Source organism: Aythya marila (assembly GCF_965140915.1).
Source record: "Aythya marila genome assembly, chromosome: 26".
Taxonomy (NCBI): Eukaryota; Metazoa; Chordata; class Aves; order Anseriformes; family Anatidae; genus Aythya; species Aythya marila.
Genome location: NC_139067.1, coordinates 5,595,245 through 5,621,713, shown reverse-complemented (window position 1 = coordinate 5,621,713; position 26,469 = coordinate 5,595,245). Strand labels below are relative to the sequence as shown.

Genomic DNA, 26,469 nt, shown 5'->3' with positions numbered 1-26,469 from the left:
TACACTCCAGCATTCATAACATTCTTCTAAAATTCTTCTACAAGACATCTACCATAATTACCCTCTTGATGTACATTTTAAATTTGAAATTTGGAAGTGAATTTTGACATCCAAGTTAGAAAACTAACTCCACTACACAAGAACATCCTTGTCCTAGCAGAAGTTACAGCCTCAGAGAAACAAACGTCACGATGCTCTTACCTGGAACAGAGTGTTTGTTTGTTTTTGTTTGTTTTGTGTGTGTGTGGGGGGGTTTAATTCTTGTTTCAATTAGGATATTTGAAAAATTTTGTCAAATTGAGGCTTTTCTGGGATAATGCCAAACCACAGAGCCACTTCAATAATAAACATTTCAGAAAAAGTTGCTTTTCATGTTTTCTATAATACTCTTCCTTTACTTCAAAGGAAAGTTCAAGTGATTCACACTATCTCTACTTACAAGGTTGTTATTAAACAGAATTAATGAAAGATGGAGGGAAAAAAAAAAAGCTGAAAAAAAAATCACAACCAAATTGGGTTCCTTTCAGGCATCGACCAAATGCTCCCAAATAGGAAAGAGAAAGCCATTGCTGTCCTAAGGAAAACATCCGAGGGCCTTTATGAACGACCTGACTCAAAAGTTGTCACAAAATAATAAGCAGTTCCCTACTTGCAAGAAGGTTAGAAAGTTAGGTTTATGAGGCTAGAGCTTAGAAGAGACTGGGAAAGACACCAGTCTCAAAGGTATTCAACACTTCCCAGTTTACTTGACTAAATACAGGAAAAATTAAACTGAAGAACAAGGGAAAATGATCTTAGCAGGGAAATCATGTGAAAGGGCCAATATAAGTCAAGAAATGCAAAAATTGCATATTATGAATTTAGGTGGCAGGTCACAGTGAATAAACTGTTTGTAAGATTTGCTGAGTCATTCACCAACTTCAGCAACAAAAGCTGCAGACCCGATTAGTCATGGGGACAGAACCCCCCCAAACTTGATCTGAACCTGCAAGTCAGCACATTCAGTCAGAAGAAGAACATCACTCTAGTTTTACTTAGCTGGGAGAACAAATAATAGCACCAAGAGTGAGCTCTTGCATAGAAGGATGCAACTACATACCTTTTCTGCTATGCCATTTTCTGTAGTATAGATAGCCATCAACTCTGTGTCTTCTGTATCCTGATCACCACTGGATGTTGCTCCACCATTAATGACAACCTTAAAAACAAAGCAAAGCAAAACAAAAAGGTTCTAAAATAAACATTTTCTCTGCAAGTTCATGTCAGCCATTTTATCCTCCTTGTCCTTAACAGATACCTTTGACATTTTGTTAGAAATGGTAACGTGCATGACAAGCAATCATTTCTCTTACAGCTTCACACAAAGCTCTTTGAAGCCTAGACATAAATGACGTAACTGAAAATCACAGTAAGTTAAACAACTGTAGCTGCTGCCTGCTACTCATACTCAAGGAACACAGCATACTTCTATTAGGGGCTGGTGAATTCTGCAGTATGACCACCAATTGTTCTAATCATGAATCCCACAGGGAATCCCACGTCCTGTAAACACTACTGCTTTGGAGCACACACAGGAAATAGCTATAGAAAACGTAACTGGCCATGCGTATATATAAGCAGTAATAAATGGCAAAAGAGGTTTTACTAACAACTGAAGGACAAAATGGTTTTGTATGACATTTTAAGAACAAAGCATTGTTCACTGGTTCACACTGAGCTTGAGTACGCAGTTCTTGAATGTGCTACTTACAGGCAGGGTGAAGAAGGTGGGATGTTTAGATTCATCCTCATATTTGCCTTCTGTTGAGCCTCCCGCCTCCACCGACTTTGAAGTGGTATTCTTACCAATTCCCATCGTTTCCAGAATGTCAGGGACTTGCATACAGTACACAAGAGAATGCTTCTGGGTTGACCAGCCAAGCACTAACAGGACAATTCCTTATTTAAACAGCAGCAGCTCAGGGAATCACAAAGTTCCTCAACAATCCAGATGGAAAGGTTGCTTTCTTCAAGTACTGTTAGCACCTAGAATTAAAACGACATTTATTTTTTTCCTTGATTATCCAAGTTACATGTACAAACACATATGCCCTTCAGACTTGCTTCCCCTCTCACAGCCACAACTCATGAGTACTTAGCATTCCTTTTTTTGATTTGATAATGAGCAGCTATCACAGAAAAATAAAGCTGAGAGCATTTAAAATTCTTTCAGGATGGGAATATTGTGATTATTTTCTCATTCTTCTCTTGTGGTCTTCCATTACTAATAGCATACTTAAATGCTGGTTTTGTTTCTATTTCGTTGTTATTTCCACAGAAGTATTTGGGAACAAAGTGAGCCTGTAATTCAGCTCTACTGAGATGCCAAACAGTTTGCTATTGTATATCTGCAAACAATACTCATGCTTCTTCAAAGAATTTAAACTTGTAGACCTAATCATGACTTTGCCTCTGAATATCTAAATCCTTCCTTTTAGAATAACATATTATTAATCACAAAACATCCGGGAAGCTAAGACTAGCAGGCAGTGAAGCACTGCACCTATTTCAGACAGGCAGAAGCAGCCCCTTCTGCTCTACACCTTTACCCCCAAATTATCCCAGTTTCTCGAGTACTTTCAAAGTTATGTGCCTGATAATGCTGAAACAACTGCTTCTGGACAAAACTGCATTTTAATTGGTATTACCAATGTTTTGGCACAGGAACAGTAAAGATCATACATACATCTTAGTGGTTCTCTCTTGTTTTACCAGATGAGTCACCACACAGTATAGTTTTCCCATGTTTGATTCTAAAAGGGACCTGCCAGTCCTTGTCCATCCACACTTTTGCCTTTTCCAAGACAAACAAGCACAAATTAAGAGATTTGAACCTAAACTTCCTGCAGGACAGCATCGAAAAATTCCGCAGTAAACCAAATCTTGCAACTTGTGGTTACCGAGCTTTAAAAATGAAAGTGCAGTTGCAGGCAACTGCAGATGAAACAAGCCAAGCTACAGATGAAAGTACATGACAGAACTTGAAAAATTATCTTCAAAATTATAACAAGTGAAATTTTCTGCAAAAACAGTAATGCATTCAAGCGGCAAAACCCCACTGCACACTGGCATTACTTCAAAGTGACATTTTCAACCTGATTGCAGGAGGTGGAAATACTGCTAACAGACATTCAAAAATCTCAGTTATATATACATAAGAAAGCCAAAAAGTACAGGTTAGTGTTTTTTTGTTCTTAAACCTCCTGTCCAAAACATTGCTCAGAAAAATGCCAGCAGCTCGAATATCTGCTGTAATTGCAATAATAATTAAACTTGAGAAAGACCCGTTTGACAGAGGCGAATTAGGACTGCCTTAAAAATTATAAAGTACTAATATTTTAAAATCTCTTAACAGTTGTTAATTGCCCATTTGCTAGAAAATTCTGGTTACTTGAGGTGAAAGAGATAATCTTTCAAAATGATGCAACTTTTCAAGACACAAAATATAAATTCATAAGAAATACTCACTGGGCACTGAAATGCCCTTAAAAGGCATTCCTAATTAAAATCAAAATGAAAGGAAAGTACTGCCTTCAAATAAGAGTTTAATTAAGATTTATTTCTTAAAGTAAATAGTAAGATAGCATGGCTAATTTTTTCTCACTTGCACTTCAGACTAAAGGACAGGACAATTTCAAATGCCATCTTGACTTTTTATAAAATGCCTTTCCATTTTTACAATAATCGCATGCTTTTATTCAAAAATGCTTCTACTTCAAAAATGTATATCTCTGGACATGAACAGCACCTGTACATAAGTTTGTTTCTCAGTACACAGATAACCAATGATGCCTCCTCAAATACTGATGGGAATACTAGTCCCCAAACTGTCTGTTGTGTGCAGGTCTGAGAGGTGACACGACCAGATTAGAGAGGAGTTAACCAGCTCAGGAATTAACCAGGAGCTCAACCAGTTAAAGACTGGTGCAGGCAGGTGTTTGTTATTTTGAGGGTTTGTTTGCTTTGAGTGTAGAGGCACAAAAAAGCGTGAATAAAAGAAAAGAAAGGAATCTTTTTCTTTCAGCATAGATACATCTTGTTCTCCAAGAAAATCAGTGATGGAGACAGGCTTAATTTACTCTGGCAGCTTTTATCATCTCAGATTTGTAGAGGGAATGGGAACGAATTGCACTTCTGTAACTAATACAGCCATGTCAATAAAGTACTACTGTAAGAGTCAGACCAGGAGGATACCTGCCTTTCAAGAGATCCGGTGTAAGGTATTCCAACACGATAAGCTTCTTAGTTAGTATTAAACAGCATTTCCATTGATGCCAAAGACTACATAATCTTATTTTATTTAGCATTGCAAAACAGTAGGACTGATATCTTCTCCAAGAACATGCAATACTTCCTTGGGTATTGTTCTTGAGAATTACATCAGCAGATCACACAAATAAGCTGTGCCTTGTATTAATTTAGAGCTGAAACACAATAGCTAGAAAGGTACTGTTTGGATGAGGGTTCCCAGATGATGGCAAACAAAGTACTCCAAATTAACACACAAAAATAGCCTTGTCTGCTATTTCCCTGGCAAGAGTGTGCATTTATATACACACAAGTGTGTACACCTACACATGTGCACACAAAAACACTACACATACGTAGGTTGGGGGGCTGTCCAAGGAGAAGGAGGAGAACAAATCTATGAACTATACTGGCTTCTACCCAGCAATTAATCTTGTATTTACTGACAGAAACTACAGATCCTCAGAATACTTTTATTTTGCAATCAGAAGTATCGAGTCAAAATAAGAATCTTTAGGCAGCAGCCATTCAGGTCATCTGAAAGGTATCAATCTCCTTTATCACAGCTCTTATCCCACCAGCTGACCACAGCTAAACAAGGTGACTCAGACATTTTATAGCCCTCCATAACAAATCCAACTGATCAGAAGCCAAAAGGTCACACAACAGGAGATAAAACTCGCTTGCCATCAGCCAAGTGCACACGTAACAACAAGTTATCTGTCATCTGGGACCAAACGTGAAGGCTAGAAGTGAAACTTCCACGGGACACTGATTAACATTTATTTTTTTCTATACGCGACTATGTTCAATACTCACACATGATTAACTCAGGAAATCCAGAAGCTGACAGGGGTTCGCATGCTTTAGATACGACTGGTATCTAAACAAACAGCCTACCCAGGGGATAGTCCCAATACAAGTCCACCAGAGGAAAGCCCAGCTGGCTGCCTGGCAGGAACTGGGCAATGGTCACGCTGCATCTTCCACACAATTCTCCCTTCTCCTACACAGATCTTTTTAAAGGTTTGGTTCCAACACTAGCAAGACACAACTACAGGAGTGTCTGGTTGGACACAGTTCAGTAGTCCTTAAGCTCTGTATTTCCGTGACTGCTAATGCTACATTTTTGATTTTACCACAGAAGCTCCTAGTCTGTTTAAAATGAGTTATGGAGCTTTTCAACATTCAGGGAAGGAAAAAGTTTTAAGAACTGTAAGAGATGGAGATATTCAATTAAGACCATAGTTCAACATATTTATCTTCTAGTTATCTTTTTGTTCTTGCAATTCTCCCTGCATGTCATTCTGGAATCACTGCCACAACTAAAAATGTCCATCCACTGAAGAAAACGAAGGTTTTCCAACAGAGAAATCTGCCCACATAGCAAGGCAAGGTGTAAGAGAAGTTCCTACTTCACAAGCTACTGAACTGCATGCATGCTTGTCTAAAAAGACAATTTGAAAATCCATCTCTTACTACATTCAGTAACTTGGACATTACAGCAGATAGACACATACATAAAGAGCTTATTAACACGGAAAGGAAAAATGGACCAAGAACCCCTTAAAAGAAATATGCAGTTATACAAACACATCTTCTCCATTACCTGTATCGCCTTCTTTAAATGCAGTATTACTTGACCTAGTCTTTGGCTGAATCACACTAAACTTGTTCTCTGTTTTTCCTATTCATCTGAGAATACCCACTAATGACTACAAAGTACCAAAAAAATTAAAGTTTGCTTTAATGGCATTGCTCTCTACAGTGTTATGTCTGAGGGTCTTTAACATGCTATATTGTCAATACTGCAATGCTCATCTCCCGGTATTTGCAACAAGCAGAACTAGAGGTTAAGCCTCTGCAAAAAACTCAGCTCGGATCTGAAGTTCCCCCATGTTCCCCCATGATTGTCACAATGACTTACAATGCTGAAAATTACCATTTTTCCAAAGTATTAGTGTTATGTTTTTTGTTGTTGTTGTTTTTAACCCCAGAAGCTTAAGAGGAAACAAGCTTTATGCATTTACCTTATTTACTAAATTCAAAACAGAAATTTCCTAGAACCACGAGGGTCTTTCCAAATTTCAGCTGGATCTCAAACTTTTAGCAACTGAGCCATGCGCACCACACAGAGATGCTAGCCAAAATATTTTAGATTTCCCATATTGATTCATGTGGCTGCTTTGAGAGGGCAGGAGAAAGCTGACCCAGCACAAAGCACAGCAGATAAATACTAGCAGTAAGCACAAAGTTTGAACACAAAACTCATTTTGTGCTTTGCATGATGGGGCATAAGCATTTTAGAACAGGTACCATGTCCCCTGAAGCCACAGCTGCAGCCAGAAACTGTTGTACAATCGCAAATATTTAACGCCCTGGCAAAGCAGCAGAACTGTCTGTAGAGACCATGAGAAATATAGAGATCAAGAGAAACGGGAATTGGTTAGCTTGTATTTGTGGCTTGCTGTACTGCAGTTCCTCAAACAAAATGTTTTACAGGGTGAGGTCTAAGAGACAAGCAAACCAGCTGGTAAAAGAGTTAAAAGGAGCATACTAGCTAGTCTGAAAGGTCAGCACATCCCTCCTACTTCTTCTTAGCATAACACAAGTCACAAACAGACTTACCAAGTTAAGCAGCAACTGTGGTCCTTTTCTCTCAATCTCTATTGTGGGAAATCAGGGACTGACCTACATTTGGTGTCCCTACAATACTGTGCAAGGGAAATATTCGTAAAGGGAGCACAACAGGCGTGGTTATAAAAGTAGCTGGCATTGAAACAGCACATTCTTTCAAGCATACTGATGGAAAAGCTCCCAGGAGCACTAGATGTAGGTACACCACCTGGCAAGCACACGTCTTGCCGCCTGGAGGAAGGAGAAATGTCAGATCCAACCCAGGATCTTTTTGGTTTTTACAGATGACTGAAGAGCCAGGAGAGCTCAGTCTATCACATACAGTAAGGCGATTAGAATCAAATTAAGGTGACAGCTTTATTACAAACTTCAATTTATTATTTATAATTAGCTGTCAGACTCAACTTTCTTCTGCAAGCATAGATGATGCTCTGCCAGAAGCTGTCCAACCTTACATCAGCCAAGGTTAGCTTCACCTAAATTTTAAATACATTCAAAACACTTAAGGCAAGTAACCTGAACTTTGGCAGGATTTAAGTTCCACCATCTCCAGTTTCAGGTGTATGGCATCCCTAAAACACACATTGTGTCTAAATACAAATCAAGACATCCTCTTATGTCTGTGATTATAATTCTGGCAATAGACACAAGACAGAAATGTGGAGAGGAACCTGCAGCCTGCACCTCCGGATATTTTATTGTTAGAATATACATGGTCTAAACCATTAGGCCAAGTAGCTAATACTACTCTACATCACCGAGGACGAGGATGTATTGAAGACAAAGGGTGTGCTGTAGGACAGAGATACCGTTGGTTTGCTGCCAGCTGGCACTCTCCAAGTGACCCCGCAGAGGGGAATGGGCAACCATGCAGCTGGGAGCAGCACAAGAGCATCCAGGGTGCTGCAGGTTGCTGTGGAAGACAGCAGGATGCATGCCAAGAGATCAGGGAACTTTTGAAAGAAACTCCTTCACTGAAACACTTTCCCTAATCACTTTGGTACAGGAGTGCTTCTGTGCTTTCAAGACCGGCAATGCAGACAACCAAGGAACTTATGCAAATTCCAATTAGACACGCTTACTTTAAGGTTATTGCCACCCCTGGCCAGACACACAACAGAACACAAAAGCAAGGCGATTCCCAGTTAATTATGGAACAGCAGAAGCAGCTTTCTCTGGATTGCTCTTGGCTTTGGTTACACGAATTGCACAAGATTTCTGTACTGAGTTTCTGCCATTGAAGTATCATAGTAAGACTTCTCTTCTTGTAATTAGACACACCTGGTCTTCCATGTATTAGATGGGAGCCACAGCAATGGACATTTATACACATCCTCACTTTCACAAGTCTTGAGTTAAGCTATTTTTAACATTGGGAAATCCTCACAGTGAGATTCACCCCTTTATTTTCCAGCCTGCTTGCCACTGCCATCCGCACATGCTGTTCAGCAGCAGAAATACAGTAAGTCTGAAGTATCATTTCTAGAAGTCTTTAAAATGGGGCTGAGCTTTATCAAGGGGATTAAAATTAATGACCAAATTATAAGCAATCAGAAGAGTAGCAACTTTGCATCTCCAAGCTGACCAAAAAGTTGCTTGATGTTCTTCTACAGAGCAAAAAAGTCCTCCCATTTTCAGAGGATTCATCAACAAATATCTCATCACTGCAGCTAATAAAGCCCAGCAATCACTTGATGTTAAGCAATCCAAGTCCTCTCAGCAGACCCACAACCACAGCACCGGCTATCCCAATTTCATTTTGAGATTGGTGCTGCGATACAGCTCCTGCAAGCTCCTTACAGCTCCTTACCCTACAAACCGTTCCAGATATGTAGGTGTGCCCCAAGGGCATTTTTTCAGCCTTACAGGGGATTTTGACCATCTTACAGATGCGGAAAAAGTTGCATAGCATCCGTACTTAATCTTCTGTTGCTACATGTAAAAACTATCTTCCTGGTTTAGTCTTAAGTAGAGATTTCCTCAGGCTCTTTTGAAACAGAGCCTCTTTGGTCTGAAAAGTACTTGTGATTTGTCTCTACCACACTCGTGCCCAGAGCTCCTTCCCATTAAATGAAATGGCACTAAACTGCTGCAATGTCCTTAAACAGCGCAGGTAAGATTTTTCCCCTCTGCTCAAGAGGAGCTACATCCACACTTGTACAAGCATACTTTACATTCCTAACGCAACACATCAACAAAACACTTAATTTCCCTTTACCTGCAGCAGAAGTGGACCAAGCACTGCTAAATATGCCCTGACTTTCTAACATTTAGATTTTAAAAAACAAGATTTGATGGGCACTTTAAGGAGTTTCAGTCCCGAGTTCATTTCTCACTTCAAAGTACGTCTTCAAAGCACCAACGTATTCTTTCTTTGTAGGCACTAATGAATTTTTAAGTAGTTGGTATTTTGACTGCCATCCAGAATAGTATGTCTTAACAACTGACCAACATTATTATAGCATGTCTACACAAAGCCGTGCAGAAAAGTTATGCCCAGCTCAAACCTTCTGTTGATTTAAAGCACATTAGGTAAATCTCATTAACTTCCTATGTGAATGAGCTTGATGAAAGGAGGACTTAAATCCAACTGAATGAGATATTTAACAAAGGAGCTCATAGCTTTCAAAAACTACATGCTTGGTTACTCAAATTATTAAAAAGAGATAAATTGACTATGAATCTAAACAAAAATATCTTAAATACAAATATTTCCAAGAGGTATTGGTCAACATTAAGGTTCAAGTTTGGTCAAAAATATCTGTCAAGCTGTTACTTGCTTATTTTTCACACCACTTTCCTCTCTTTATTGTTCCAATAGGCAACAGTTTTGCCAAAATTCTATGCAGTTATGTGCACTACTTTCCATAGGAGATGCACTCAACATGTGCAATGATCTGCATCCTAACAAATATCCTAATGAATGAGCAGGAAAGGAGTATCTGGAAGAAACTGTAAGAATACACTTCAAAGACATAAGCAAGATCTGAGAGATAGTTTTACAACTTGACACTATATGACTGATACCAAATGACACCTGCAATGTTCTCTAGATAGCAATGACAACATAAATAAAAATTTAATACCGTATCACTGTCCTTTATGAAACATACTACTACTTCATAGTCTTACCTTCAGCAAAGTACACATCCATCCCTGTTTACAGTAGGCATTAATTTGATTTACAATAGAATACAGTCCTTAGAGTTCCCCTGTGAAGCATTAATAATCTAAGAATTCAGAAACTTCCACATTATTATGAATGTTAATACGCAGTTCATTAAGCTTCTTTACAGCACTCGGAAAGCAACCTGAGAACACACTGGATCTTTTCTCAGCCTTCTTTGTACTTCTACTTGGCACTTTGATGAAAGCTCCTTTTCTCCAAGACCTTCATCACATTAAAACAAAGGTGAAGTTAGAGACTCGTCTAGGAAAAATTCCATTTATTAAGCAAACCTGGGTAATGTGCCAAGTTTTTCTACTCTGACTATGAAACTCCTTTCCAAAGATTCTGCCTTTCTTAAGTCTACTTTTGAAACAGATACTCCTTGCTGGAAGAAAACAATTCAAGTCCAGTAAGCAATATAAAACCAGTAAGTGATTACACAATTTACACAATACACACACACAGATATATAGTTGTTCTGTTAGGCATAACTTGAAATAATTAAGCTTTTCTCTCCCATTTAACATAACTTATTAATAAAAGATTGGAATTCAAGACACTTTCAAAAACTGACCAAGATGCTGTACATCTAGGGTCAAACATTCTTAAAACCCCTTTTTTAAGCTACATAAACGTCATATAATTTCCTCCCATTTTAAATTAAAAGGAAGACCAAGTTTACAGGCAAACAGAAAAGAGGGTAAATACTTCTGAATCTCTGTTTACAGTGATGCTGATATTTTTAAATGAAAAACTAAGTCTCCAAATCCTGGGTATATTGAAAACTAAGCTATTCAAAACTTGAGTATATCAGATTTAAGTTTCCTTATTTAATAATTCCTACACTATAGCAGCTGAATTCCTGTAATCATTCCCATTAACATTTGGATTTAGAGAAGCACTTACCCCCAGAAACCTGTACTGACTTCTAGAGACTGTCTCGGCCAACTCCTCCACGGTGTTTCTTCCAGTCTGTGCTCAGTGCAACAGTTCAAGTTGCAAGCCACAGCCTGAAAGGATGCAGACATCCTGACGGAGGATTTTTATAATCTGGTTGGGCTCACTACATTGTATAACTGTACTTTGCCCAATAAACATCTCTGCACGTTACACAACGGCTGAAATGCAGGAAGACACCACATGGTCATAAACTGTTACTACATGCCTCTGCCATAGTTACGAAAAGTAAGTGAAGGGACAGTATCTCCAAGTAACAGCAGAGTGCGTACACTTCAAACTGAGCAAGGAGGTTCAAGTGTTTTACATAACCTGCAATGCTACAGACAGAAACCCTGGCCAGGGCCTCTAAATTCAAGCTGCATAAATATTTACATGCCTGATTCCAGCAGCTGTAATCAGAATTGGGATACTTCTCCAACCGTCTCAGTGATGAACAAATTAGCATGACCGTAAACCTCAGTTGTGCAACTTGCATGGAAGTATTTTTCTTAGTTATTAGCCAGTTTTCAAGAGCTCCCAGATCTCAAAGCTCTATTCCATAAAACCAAGTTTAACAAACCACAATCTCACCAAGAACTGAGAGCACACAACGTATTCTGTACTGGGCTCCTTCACTTCACTAATGGAAAAAGACACATAAAAGTGATACTCAGGGCCTCAGAACAGAGTGAGATGGAAAGGGAGGCACAACATTACTCTTCTTCTCTCCCCGATCTACCTCTTTCTGCATGAGGATGGCCCTGTGTCAAGGGCACTACCCTTCTGTGCTCACTCTGAACCTTCCCCACTCTCTGAAGTCTCACACATGTACATGCAGAGCACCATTGCTTCTAAAAGGAAACAAACAAACAAACACTTTGTATTTGCTTTGAAGTCCGTATACTGTTTCCTTACCCTAAGAGGAAAGTGATCACGGGGCAACCTCTCCACATACTCCACGTGCATTGCAGCATTAATGAGTCATCATGACTTCTACAGCCGATACCGTAACTAAAGCAAACCAGCAGAAAGCAGCACCCAGCTATGGGACACTGCCTGCGTTCACGTGCAGCCTCCCTGCCACTTCCATATCTCCAAGAGAAGACCTCTGAGGGCAGCATGAGTTCTCTTTACCTGAAACGCACCTTTTGAACCCAAATTTGTGGAGGCAAAAGACAGGCCGATGGCGCCACCTAGCTCCCTTCCAGTAAGCAAAGCAAGCATTACGCAATTTTAGAAGTTCATCACAGACTGCCAGAGCTTACTTAATTGTCAAGACCTGAACGCTGCTACCATCAGCAGATCAGATACCGGCATGTGCTTGTTCTTTCATTAAAGAATGAAAAATTGATTAGGGAACATTTAATTGAAAGCTGACACTTATTACATGCATTATTTTTTATTCATTTTCTAAGAACACATTAAAGAAAGCCAATTATATCCAATGATAATTCTATGCAGTGTGTGTATATATACATACACACATTTTCCAGCATTCCATCTCCACTGCACAGAGACATTGAGAAGTTATCTCCTACCTCTCCTTTCCAATGATTAGATTCTTTCCTTTGCTCTTAATTTCTGATTCCCAATGCTTTCACTGATGTTCACCTAAAGCGCAAAACATATGCAAAATCCAATGAAGAGAAAGCTTACAGACCCTAAGGCAAGCATCACTATATCTTAAGACTATAAATAAAGTGCTGCACCACAGGTGCACTGGCTGCCTATAAGATTGTCCAGGTACAACGCTTTTGAGGGATACGCTGGTAATTATTTTAGGTTCAGGGTATTTGATGTGCTTACAGGTAACTAAAGGACTAAACAGTCAATGGCAAGAAAAAAAAAATAAGCCATTTGCTTTTTGACTCCAATGTCCAGAATTATTTATTTTAAATAGTTGCAGTTAAAAAAAACAAACAAACAAACTCAAATGCCGCTTGCCCTGAATATCAAAGTTTGAAGCATAACTGATTTTAAAGCATAAATTATTTTAAGTACCCAATTAAACAAGACTTGTATATTTACCTAACAATTAAGACTAATCAGTCCAAAGTCCATCATCAGTTAGTGGAGAATGTCATCATTCAAAAGATTTGTTTCTGGTTACTGATATTTATACTCAATAATTTAGTTCAAACAAACTGCCTACTAATCTAGAGGCCTTCACTCAAAGCTCAGCTTCGATGATCCACAGTGCTGGACAGCTGTAATTGCAGGCTGTTTACTTGAAATTACTTGCAGTGAATAGGTACTTAATCACTGTTATAGCTGAGATGAATGTTAATTTGACATATAACTCTTACAAGTACCATTTCAAGACAGCAGAACATTTTACAGTGAATCTTCAAACTCTGCAACACTGTAAAAGACAGAAGGAAATAAACTGACAAGAACAGAAACAGGGAACATTATGCCATCTTGCAGCATTCTTAATCTCCTGGTTCATGCTACCTGGAACAGGAAGAATGTGCAAGACCAACTCACTCTCATAGAATCATAGAATCATAGAATATCCTGAGTTGGAAGGGACCCTTAAGGATCATCAAGTCCAACTCTTGACACCGCACAGGTCTACCCAAAAGTTCAGACCATGTGACTAAGTGCACAGTCCAATCTCTTCTTAAATTCAGACAGGCTCGGTGCAGTGACCACTTTCCTGGGGAGCCTGTTCCAGTGTGCAACCACCCTGTCTGTGAAGAACCCCCTCTCCAGCTGGGTTAAACCCCAGCTGACCCGCTATGCCTGCTGTGGGCGTGCAAGCAGGGGTATCAGAGGTTCATTTTACTTACCACACTCCAAACCCAGTGGGAAGCTTTATGACTGTATTTTATTGATGGAAACAAAATCACAGTAGACAACTTGCATTCTGCTTCTCCAGTGTAGGAAGCAGACCGAAGCACTGCTCCTACATAGCCAGTCATCACTCATATGCCCTACTTAATATTTGAAGCTTAAGCCGAAAGGAGCACTTCTCTTGCTTGAGGATGTTTACTCTGAGGTGGAGTTCACTTCTAATTATTCTCACAAAATCCAATTTTGTGCCTGTTGGTCAGTTATATAGTGCTCAGTTTAAGCGTGAAACAAATACTTCAGAGAGCTATAGTCAAATTACAAATGCATGGTGTTAGACACACATTGGTAATCTAACTGACAATTTACAGGCAACATTCTGAGCCAAAATATTTATTCTGAGGACATCCTCCCCAGTTTTGCTGCACACAGTTTGGCCAAAATTCTCCTTTGAAGTTATCTGTTTCCACTGTATTGATAACAGTCTCCTGTGTACAGGGATGGAGCACAGTGGTGAACTGAAATGACCAAAATTGATAACAATATGACCCAGTGATGACAAACAGCTGGTAACTTAATCATCCCTTTGAACCTTCAGATAGTGCCAGGTAATAACAAGAAAAACAAGCAACATAAAAGGCAAGTCTGATGCAATCACTGAAAACTGTTAAGAAGTTCTGTTCCACAATTTATTTAACCAAAAAAAAAAAAAAAAAAAAAAGTTTCAGCAGAACAGGTGCCTCACAAATATTCTGCTGTTGGAATATGCCCTTCTCAGCACAACACTGTCAGGAAGAAACATCTCCTCTGCATCAGAAGGATGAATTGAAGGATGCCTCATTTATGATGGCCAAATAATAGTTCAGCTACATTTTTTTTTTTAATTCTTACAGTCTAAGTTTTCTTCCTACCAATGCCATAACAAGTATGTAACCTTTTATGTCAGTGAAGAGATTCGATTTATATTATAGAGTGGACTCCCATGAACATCTAACAGAAGATACTTAACATAATACAGCACATGCAAGACAACAGCATGACGTGTTAGTAAACAGATGTGCTTCCACCCACAATTTTGAACAGCAGAAAGACCGAGGTGTTAAATCTGATTCTCGAGACATTCATAAATCCACTGAAATTCCTTGAAAAAGCATTTACCGGAAGACACACTTGAATATGAAAACATCTACAGTTCTCCTCTGTAATGTTATATTAAAAATACACAGAGACTTACCAAAACTACTTTGAAAGATTGTATTTAATTCAGTGAGTGATGTATAGCCCTGAGTACTACTTACATGTACTCCTTGTACATGACTCAGCTCATCAAAATGCACATCCCTCTTCATCTAACAGAAATGTTACCTAGAAGCAGCCCCATGGTAAGTGAATTCCACTTTTCCAGTTGAAGAACACAATGCTTAGTGCTTTTTTTTTTTTTTTTTCCTTCTTCCTCAACCCTGAATTCAGTTACAAGCTGTATTACAGTGTTTCTTAGAACTTGTCCTGCAATCACTTTTTTCTTTTAATACTTTAAGAAAAACCAAGGGTCTGAGAAGTAAGTCAAGGTAGACCTATGCTACTTAGAAAAAAAAGTGATTACAAGATGGAAATGCCTTTTAAAATACCTACAGTTGATTCCTGTTCAAGAAATAAGAAATCGTTTTCAAGTTAAAACAACAACAAAAGAGCAGTGAGGCCAACACCATATACTCCCAAGGCACAGATCAAACCTCTACAAAAATTAATGGAGAAAGAATGTGCTTTCTGTGACCTGCTATTGTATTCATCATGTCCATAAACTAAGTCAGACAGCTACATCTTTCCCAGACCTCCAGGTATGTCTGCAATTAATGGTAGTCCAAGCTCAAATAATTTTTCTTTAAGGACTGACAAAAGTGAAACCAGTTCATTCGTCGATATAGCACCAGAGCAGGTTGCTGACTGCAGCCCTTAGAGCATCACTGCCTTCAAGTATTCCCAGGATGCCCAGCAAAATATTGTCAACGTCATATACCAACAAGCCAGTACACAGACCAAACTCAAGTATGCAGTCACTCAGCCAAGGCAACAACACAGAGCTAACCTACTAAGCCCAGATATCTAATAAGCCCGAAGCTAATAAGCTGCAAACTGGAAGCCTACAATTACACTTCACACCAGCACCTTCAGCCTCCTCGTTTCTCAGAGGTGACACCACAGGAAGACATCCAAGGTGCCCTCATGGCTTCCAGCCACAGCTAACAAGTAAGAGCCAACAATCAGCCCAATAGCTCCAACCCTTTCAACGCTGCAGATCACAAAATGCAGCAGCTCTGCAAACAGACATATGATGTCTAAACTTGAAACACCTGATGCTGGATCTGCTGAAGTTGCAATTTTGTCATTTGTTGGCATTACCATAGCATTATTTTGCTGTTACCCTCTAGTTAGCACACTCATAGTTCAGCTTATCCATCTTATTTTTTGACTGCACATGGTTTCAAAAATGCAGGCTATACTTCTTCAAAGAAGGAAACAGACTGCTCTGAGTACAGGCTATGCAAAGAACATGGAAAGTTCCATCCTTCAGTTGAAGTTGCTGTTATTTTCATTTCCTAAAGGCTAACCATGTCTATACAAAAAGCATCTCACAGTTCTTAATTCAATACACTTTGCTCAGATGCCCAGAAATCTACCTGCATTAAAGACTGACCAGACAGGTTGAAAACTATAGTTGTGAAATTAAATATCTTAAAATCGGGAGAAAAAAGCAGATAGCCATACTGCTGTTCAGTTATTCTGGTTTCTTGTTCATGGTTCAGTAAGCAAATGACAAATGCAGCTTCACTGCACTGCTCAATTGCGCCAGCAGCTGCAGCTCCTCCTCCCACCAATCCTGACCTCCTTCATCTGAAATAAAAAAAAAAAAAAACACCTTTAATCCTCAAAGCATGGCCACAAGTCAATCTCAAACTTAGCACACTTTTTAATTTTCTTTTTAATTATCCAGTTGGGAGAATTATACCCTCCTTGCTCAGTGACCTTTCATTCCTTCAAGATAATTTCAAGAAATCTTTCCTGGGAATAATCAGCAAAGTTATACCACTTGCATGGAAAATGTTTCTAGGCATCCAAGCAGTGAGAGGAGAGAGGGCATGATTTTTCACGTGCTTTTGAGCAGGCGGCTTTTACCAGGTTACAAAGTACTCTCTGCTCTGTAGAGCAAGTATTTTCTGGCCTCATACAGGCGACTGCTCCAAGTACAACTTTGACACATCTAACCAAACACCTTCCCAGAAGTCAGTCATCACCATGTTGAGATTTAGAGTCCTCAAGCCCCCACCTATGTGGAGACAAACCTAGAACAACAGAATTCCCTTCTGCTGAACTGGCAGAAGACAATGCAGAAGCTGATTGTCTATTGCTGCAGAAATTTTAATACCAATGACTGCTGACCAAATCTTGGTCCCGTGAGCTTTGGTCTCAAATCATAGCTCGGTTTGCCATAGTCAGAGCCACAGGGATAAATCAAGTCGTTACTGCCATTAATGATTTTTAAGTTATGCCAGCACTACTTACTCTCTGCCCACACACTAAACAACTGTATGCAACCCTGCAATTCATTCCCACACCAATTACTAATTTATTAATTTCACAACAAGCCTGGAAGTGTTTATACAGACAGGCTTGTGTTTAACCAGACCTGCTGGTTAACTTCCCGTACTCATCTTTCAGGCAGATTAGGGTGAAAATGCATACGTGCCCAACAGTCCTGACCCACTTCTTTATAAACATGCATTAGTAGATCACTTGTGGCCTGAGAAGTCAACGTGCCATCACCAGTTCAGTCCTCTTACTCCATAGGGACAATCAGCAGAGAGCAGAGATAAGCAGCACCTTTCGAAATGCAGCTGGCGTCTAACCTGTATGGCATTTAGCACATTAGCATGGAGAAACTCAAGATGAAACTTAGTAAAATTGCTTGAATATTTTTCTCCATATGTAAGCAGTTAATTAAGAATATACTCAGATATATTCAGCGTGTTAAATATCCCTTCAACAAAAATGCATAAGAACAAAACGTGAATTCTTCTCCAACTGAAATGACAGGAATAGCACATTCCATTTTACAATGTACTGATCGCTCAGGAAAAGCACAAAAAATGCAATATTCTGACAGAGTTCACATTTCTTACAGTAGTATTCATGTCAAGTATTATTTATTGAAAGATTTTTTTCAGCAAGACATGCTTTTTATGAAAAGTATTTTGGTAATATCCCAAAAAAAAAATCTCCCCCACACCCTTTTTTTTTTTTTTTTTTTTTTTTTTTTAAAGCAAGCGTACTGTGATGTTAATATTGCACCCTACGGGTTTCTTCTTTGGGGGGCTTTTTTTTTTTTTCCCCAGATATCTGCATAGCACTACTTTTTTTTTTAAAAAAAATCACAAGTATTCACAATTTTTCACAATTATTAATTGGCGTCACTTATAATGCAAGAAGTTTTTGCTGCTACTATTTGGAATAATATAATTTAGTCATACATTTTGCCCTCAAACAAAATTTTCCATTTGAACAATTAAGAGGAGAAAAGACCAATACAGATAGAGTCTCCTTTGAAGATACCCACGTGCTGTGCTCTCTCCATAACAAACCTATTACCTGCCGTTCAACAACACATTATCTGTCACAACAGCCTCCAGAACAAAAACACTAATTAGACGTTGATCTTAACACACTCAGTGTACTGTCCTGTAGTCTACGATTCAGCAGGTTTAGGAAGCAAGAACGGTAAACAGAAGTGAGATTTAAAACTGAGCTAACACTAATGGTAAAATCTTTACCAAAACAGAACAGCCAAGAAAAGGCAAGGCCAGATATTCTTTGGTTTTAGGTTCATTTATACTAAAAAAATTAATAGAAGGCTTAATTGATAGTTTTGCTTGATTCAGTTTTGCCTTATTAGGCATCTTCATGAAAAGCATTACATTTTTTTTTGATCCCTCCCAAAGAGGAAGGCTCATTAGCAATGGATGTTTACAAGGCCGCTGGGCTGAAGATTATCAGAGTTCTTCCCCTTCTGCAGAAGGAGCTCTTCAGATCTATGTTTTTGTGAGAAGGATCACACAGCACCTCAGAAAGAGCTCAGGTTACCACCCTCTTCTCCCCATACGGATGGGCAATGGAAACCACAGCTTGCTGCAAAGCCCAACCCCAAGTTCATAGACCCTGGTCTGCTTCAAGTGGAGGGGCCAGGCAACACGAGATTATTACTTACACCAAGCCAGATTTTTGCTGATTCCTATGCTCGGAAATTAATACACTGCAAATTGAACGGTTCTCACTCATTTTTCACTTTCTAGCTAGAACAGATAAATAGATATACTATCTTACTACAACAGAAACAGACCACTTGGCTATTAAAAAGAAAAATAATTATCCCACTAAACTATTTTTTTTGCTTTTGTTTTAAAAGGCATCTACAGGCAAGTTAAAATAAACTACATATAACCAACAAGTGTCTAACTGTCTGAATACACCAGAGGACAGTCCTGTAAAATTATACTGAGAACTGTTATGCTCAGCATAAACTCATGGTATGCCACATGTTTTTTTCTGTCAGTCTGAATCCCAATTACTCCTTTAGTTTAAGCATGCACGCAATAAAACACTTAACAGGAAAATGTGCCCTTTAGGCCTTTATCAAAAACTGTTACAATACAACCGACCAAATGCTTCTTGAATTAGAAACATTTACCTCAACTTTCAAAAACATTTCATTTTCAATACAAAAATGAAAAAAATGCTGTAACTTTTGAAACAGCTTGTATTTCAGAATATACCAAAGACAATATTTCTCATCAGCAGCAAAAGAAAGGTTGTGTTTTCTTAGCTCAGGTGTGGCAAGTCTCTGAATAAAGGAAACTCCCCACAAAGCAGGAGTAATACACACAGCAAAAACTGTAGAACTCAAGATTTTTCCTGCCACAAACACTCCACTGAAAGTTAAATCTTATTACAATAAAGCCAAATAAACACCATCAACTCTGGGGCATTTTAGTTTTATTTAGCACACACAGTAAGAGGCTGCTAGCTTTGTGGTGCAGCATTTTATATCCATTCCAAGTTTGTAAACCAAGTGCAAGTCATGACATGGAGTCACATTACCATTTTTCTTAAATAATCTGTACGACCTTGAATACCAGTGAGAATACATAAATAGGCACCTTTTTTTCCACAAGCACAACAAAACAGAGTACTGTATTACATGCTGAAATGCAAGATGATACAAGTAAGTAATAAAAGGAGCAGGGCCAGAAAACAAGCCTGTAAAATCACTATTTTTTGTGCTAGAAAACCACAAGCATCATACAGATGTGCTTCACAGGAGAGTCAAGCAGTCAGATTTGCAGCATTTTCCTCCTACTGTTATTACTGGATCACCAGTGGCTTTCAGAGCACTGAAAGATGGGTAAGTTCTCTAACAGCACTTTAACCACCTCATCATATAAACACAGCTAAGAGCACACTCAGTAGACTGAGCATTTCAGGTGCCTTTCTCTTAAAGTTTCCAAACTGTCCTTTATTCTCTTAACTTTTATAATCTTACAAGCACATGAATAGCCAGCATAACACTAGAACAGGGCTTATTGCCCCAGGCTGCTGTTTCATGGCCATGCAACAAATAAGAGTAAACCTAATTAAAATGCCTACTTTAGAGCCCAAACTTACTCAAGGCATCTACACACGACGTTAATGCCTAGGAATGCAAGTGCACACAAACTTCCTGAAGTTGCTTTTTTACTTCTCTGCTATGACAGCATTCCTGTCTACAATGCATTCTCAAAATGCTTCAGCCAACTGTTCAAATGGCTGCAATAATTTGATTTAAAAATAAAATCAGACAACAAACATGGGGGACATGCAGCCATTTGAAATCAATCGCATGAGTCATTAGATTTCAAAACAGTCAAATGCAGAGCCATGGTGAGTCAATCTCTCCTTCACCATTTATACTAATTTGAGTCCATACTTCAAGCAATTTCAATCAAAAGCAAGCATAATAGAAACAATGCTAAATTAACAGTCCCCTTAGTCACAAAGGAATAACAGGCAAACACCAGTTAAATCCACACATTATTATTATATACAAGTATGCACACATACACACACGTAAAATGAATTCCAGTATTGCCTTCATACTGCACAGCCTAAAAGTTCAAAAATACTTACAGGTACCATGCTGCTACTTACAGCTCCTCAGACACAATTACAACTGGACTGATCTGCTCCCATCTGCTCCTAAAAATACAACTATCAGACAGAGCTCGTCTTCTCTGGCATTTTGCTGACGCAAGTACAAGACGAAAACATCACTCATTCAGAGTAGAAAGATATACTGGTCTCCATAATACACAAGATAAAAATCAACTATATCATCATGTTAAGGTGCACGCGACAGTCTTTCCAGTGCAATACATGGCAATTTTCTCACATAATTAATGATGTAGATTTTAGCAGAAGAGAAAACAAACAAAAACAAACAAAAACAACCTCTGGTTGCCTGAATGTGGTAAAAAGAAATTCAAGAAGCTCCCTTTCAACTCAATAGGACAGCTTTTTTCTTCTTTGAAGCGTAAGAGAGAGGAAATTTTTTTCCCCTCCTGGCCTCCATAACTTCCACTTTACTATTCTTGCCTGAAAACTGAGACACAAGGAGATTCAGACCATTGGATTTGTAATTATAAATCTGTGCAATGTTAGTTTAACACTAACTCAAACCCTGCCATTCCTCCACAAATGATACAATTAAGGAGGGAGATAGGAAGAAATGGTATTTCAATACTCTCTTGCTGCACAAGAGAATATTGGAGACAACCAAACTTGTGTTTTGGGTCATCCTTCCCCAAACCCAGAGTTTTCAAACTCTGTTCAGCCCAATACTGCACTGGGGCCACAGGCCCAGGCTGCACAGAGCGGTGAGAATTTTTTTTTTTTTTTTTTTTTTTTTTTTTAAGAAATTCACACCTAGATTCATTTCTAATAGAAGAACATGCAAATAACTGACATTTCCTTCCCAATACCTGAAAATGGCTGACTATCAGGCTTTTCTTTTTACAATAAACATTGTCATAAGACCAATAATAACAAACGGAAATATTTAGTTGCAATATGCTAATAAGAAAATATGCTCCCCAGTACTCACAGAAGTATTATGTGCAGTATCACGAAGTTAGCACAATGTCTTAATGCACCTCACCCCTGGGAATGGCTAGGGAACACGGCAAATAGCTTTCATTTTAAATGATTTATTTTATTCCTGTCTTACACTCCATCATGCTGCACATCTCTTTACTCATCTTGGCTGTCAATATTTTCTTCCTGCAGCTTTTAAGTAAAATAAAACACTGTAACTGCTGTCAGACCATTTCATGACCAGTAAGGCTTCAGAATAAGAGTACTTGATACAAATAAATTTTTCAGCAATGCATAAACTATCATCTTCAATGGAAGGAAAAAAACATTTTGCACAGCCCTTTGCATTTTCTTTTCCTACTATAAGTATAAATGTCTAAGGAAGTGTTTGAAAGTAAGATAAATCCATTGAAGGAATAGCTCCAGAGAATCTTTTTGGTCTTGTGTTTTCTCACCGTTTTTCTTATGTCGTTCACACAAAAATACCAGAATAGCTACAGCAGAAAAAATTCTTCCAAAATCACCTTGCATAGGACACTGCAATGAACTGGAACAGCTCACAAGGATGTGCCAGTTTACTTCCCCTGTACACACAAGGATCAGACAAGGTTAACTACAGTTCAGATTAGGTCACTGGAGAAGTTTACCAGCCACTTCGTCAGGAGTCCATACTAAAGATGAGTGAAGTTGCCACCATTTATCTTTGAACAACCTACACAACACCCAAAACCACACTCCACAGCACAGTAAGAGTCCTTTCTATTGAGGAAGTTGACAGTTTTGGCTATATTAGGGAAGAAAGGAGAAAAGAAAAAAAAAAAAAAAAAACATACAGAGAATCTCAAAGAACAAAAACCCCAAGAGTTTTTATTTTAAAACGTTGAAATAGTATCTGCATACAAATGCAGCATCTTCTACAGAGTCTCTGAAACACATACGGGGAAAACACAGTCATATCGCTGCCTGTTAGGATTGGTTTCCCTCCTTACCCTCCCACCCCAAACACTGCCAGTACCTTAAACTTCCCCTTGAAGAAAAGCCTCCAGATTAGCGATACCAACAAAGATACAACTTTTATTTCTCTACTGGAATTTAACCCCCTGTTAGCTTCAAAAAGAAAACAAATTCTCATATTATCAGTCTTAAAAATAAATAAAAACCAGACAGTATGGAACAGGTAGAAATTCTCCATGCACATCTGGCTTCAACATAAAAGTAGGCTTCTCTGGGCTAACCCAAAAAAGCTCCTCAGCCTCACTGCCTCAGTGTCCATCTGTCCAGTGGTACCAGCAGCACCACAGGGTCATGGCACAGCTGGCAATACGCAGCCTGTGACAGATGAAGGCTGCTTAAATTGGCACTGTCATCAGAGGAAGCATTCATTAACCTGCAGCTCAAATTATTCTATTTGAAAGATGCTTTTCCTTTAGATTTGTTTCCATACTGAAGATGCAGAACAGACATTCACAGAGACTAATTTCCATCTAGCTCTTTACATCTAACTCAACATGAGTGCCTGATGCCTTGAGAAAACATGCACTGAATTTAAGCCTAGTTAGAAGTAGGGTTTAGAGACAAGTGACACATTGGGATGGATTTTAAACCATACAAATTTGGTCCCTTAAGGAACAGCAGGAACCCAACCTGCCCGAGAGAATTGAAGCCCTTAGCCCCTTCCTTTATCCCCAAGGCTCTGACAAGACATTTTCAACTCCATTGTGCATCTTTCCTGAAGCCAAAGGCTTGTTTAAATCCATGATAAAAATCTCAGGGCTTGTTTAACCTCGTTGCCAGTCCAAGGTTGAATTTCTTCCAGTGCAGCTCTAGGTTAATACTGCTCTAATTTCAAGTTATCTGGATCATGACTTAAAGCTAGGAGTAGGGTTGCAAGAGCTCATCAACTACTAATCCAATTGTTCTACATTTCTCAAGGATTATTTTCCAGTTTACTAATCTGAGCTACTTGCTGCAATAATCCTTTACCTATAATGAAATCACCAGGCAGATCAAGGTGCGCAGCCTAAGTCTCACTCTGGCAAAGTGCAGCACATCAGCAGCTAATTGCTCAAGTATTTGTTCTGCTTCTCCGCTAGGTTTTACAGCTTGCATCAAACTCCAGGTGCCAGTAAAACCACTATCCAAACCACCTTATTTTCTAAGCTTAAACTGGGTAATTTAAAGCACACTCAAGAATGGCAACGCCATGCTGCAATCTCAGAAGAGAGGATATACATGCATATTAAACTCCCCATGAAAACAGCATTTTGTATTTTTATTTTAGCTGGTCAAGTTCAACACCAAGCCTAGTATTATTTACCTGGCACTGAACTCATACTAACAGGTATGAGCAAGCAATAAGATGGTAATAATTATCATATAAGGTCTTTACCTTGTCTTAAATACATCTGGGGATTTCTCTTTCCTGCCAGAATTTTCTATGGGCTCTGATGGAAGCTCTCAGCCAGGATCAGCCCCACGTCATCACTCACCTACAGGGCAGTCTGGGATATGTGAAGAGCAGACCCCAAGCTGTGTTAAGTATCTGTCTTCTGAATCTACAAAATGACAACGATGGCTTCAAAATGAAGGGACGAGAATGAAAGTGTATATGAGTCTCTGCCTACATGTTCATATTTCGAGAAAAAGCAAAACCTGCCAGCGACAGAAATGCATGATGCAGATATTTATGAATTATCAGTTAATTAATGAAATCTAATCAGAGGCTTTCAACAAGCTTTGTTTGGGCATTTTTCTGTATTGCCTACATCACTTGGTTCTACCGAAAACATACCTTAAGACAAAAGAAGACTGCACGATGCTGAACAGGGCTCACAAGTCAAAAGCAACAAATAAAAATACATACTGCCAGGATCCACACAGGGAAAAAAATAAAAAGAAAATAAAAAGAAAACCAAACACACACAGCCACACAGCCCCCAAATAAATTAAAAGAATAATAAAAATGAAATTTTTTTAAAAAAAAAACAACCTCACAGCATATCACGAGAATGGGATCAGACAAGAAAGAGAGAGCCCACCCCTTCAGGATCAGGGGAGAATTAACCTGCATTTCGTTACCCCGTTTACAAGCCGCCAGCTCTACCACACGTTATGTTTTAAAAAGAAAAAAACATAACACATGCGACGACCGCCGCGGAACGGCGAAGGCAGCCCCGAGCCCCGGCCCTGCGCCCCCCCGGCGGGCAGGTGGCTCCCGCCGCAGGTGCCCACCTCAGGCGCTCGCCGCCCAGGCCGGGCCACCAGGTAGCGGCCCCCGGCCCCGGCCCCGCACTGGGGCTGGAGGCTGGGAACGCCGCCAGGCAGAATCTGGAGGGGCTGAAGGCAGAAAAGGAAGGACGGAGGAGAGGGGGCGCGGATGGCACGGGAGGGGCAGAAGCTGCCAGGCCAAGGTGAACCGCAGCCCGGCAACATGGTGGAGGCTGCTGGGAAGCCCCTCGTCGGCAGGAGGAAAGAGGCGAGCCTCGGCAGGGCGGCGGGAGAGGATGCGAGGGGATGTTACGGCAGCCCTCCGGCAGGCGACCGGGATGGAGGTGACAGCGGCCGGCAGACGACAGCGCTGACCCCGGCGCGGCTGAGGGGAAGGCGCCATGGGGGAGGCGCCCGCGGGGCTGCTTCCCCGGGGCGGCCGGCAGCGCCTCACCCGCGGGGGCAAGAGGAGGAGGAGGAGGACGAGCTCACCTGCCATAGCTGACGCCAATGGCGCTGACGGCTGCAGCGGCGGCTCCGCCGGGCTCCGCTCCGCTCGGTCGGCAGCGGCGAGTGCGGCGGGGCCGGGGCCGCCCCGACAGGCAGAGCACGGGGCGGGCCGGGCCCCGCTCCGCCCCCGACAAGATGGCGCCCGGCGCTGCTTCGCTTTCCTCTCCTGAGGGTCCAGCTGTCGGGGCGGCCCCGGGGCGGCCCCGGGGCGGCGGGGCAGCGGGGCAGCGGCCGGCATGAGGGAGCCGGGCCGCGCCATGAGGTGGGCTCCCGACCCCTCAACGAGGCGAGACGGGGCTCGGCTCGGCTCCCCGGGGCGCATCGGTAGGGCGGGGGAGGTGTGTGTGGGGGGGTCTCTCCCGAGCGCCAAAGAAAATGGCGCTCGCGTGGTGTCGGTGCGGGCTCCAGTCAGCCCTGGCCTTTGGGGTGAGGGGAGGGATTAATTTAAATGAAATAATAATTATAATATTCCAGCTTTTATAACAGGAGAATGAAGAGAAGGCAGCCAAGGGAGTGGAGACCCCCAAAATAAGATGCCTCCGCTACACACACACGCATCTGTCTTTTCAGAATTTTCAGCCTGGGGAGAGATGGGACACATCAGACATGCAGCAGATTGAAACCCAGTGCAGAGAGCTGGGTGTTTAAGGCCCACGCAATACACCTGCTGCTTCAGTACCCCGCATCAGAAGAGATGGATGCTTCCTCTCAGAGCCCCTTGGCAAAAATTGAAATTCCTAATTGATTTT

At 40.3% G+C, this 26,469-nt stretch overlaps 1 protein-coding gene across 6 annotated transcripts in view; it reads right to left on the bottom strand.

Annotated features, from left to right (window-relative positions):
* Positions 1–25,818, bottom strand: part of SLC23A2 (solute carrier family 23 member 2) — a 58,455-nt gene extending 32,637 nt beyond the window's left edge. Inside the window, exons 1-4 of one of the 6 annotated variants that reach the window (XM_082779403.1) lie at positions 25,703–25,799; positions 16,504–16,717; positions 1,751–2,025; positions 1,100–1,198 (exon numbers count right to left, since the gene is read on the bottom strand). In XM_082779403.1, the coding sequence (XP_082635529.1) occupies positions 1,100–1,198; positions 1,751–1,882 (231 nt within the window). In that variant the 5' untranslated portion in view covers positions 1,883–2,025; positions 16,504–16,717; positions 25,703–25,799. Of the gene's footprint in view, positions 1–1,099; positions 1,199–1,750; positions 2,026–10,999; positions 11,144–12,570; positions 12,589–16,503; positions 16,718–21,040; positions 21,058–25,702 lie in introns of those variants that run through there. The other 5 variants (XM_082779402.1, XM_082779400.1, XM_082779404.1 and 2 more) reach the window with 5 other exon arrangements.
* Between the last annotated feature and the right edge of the window lie 651 nt (positions 25,819–26,469).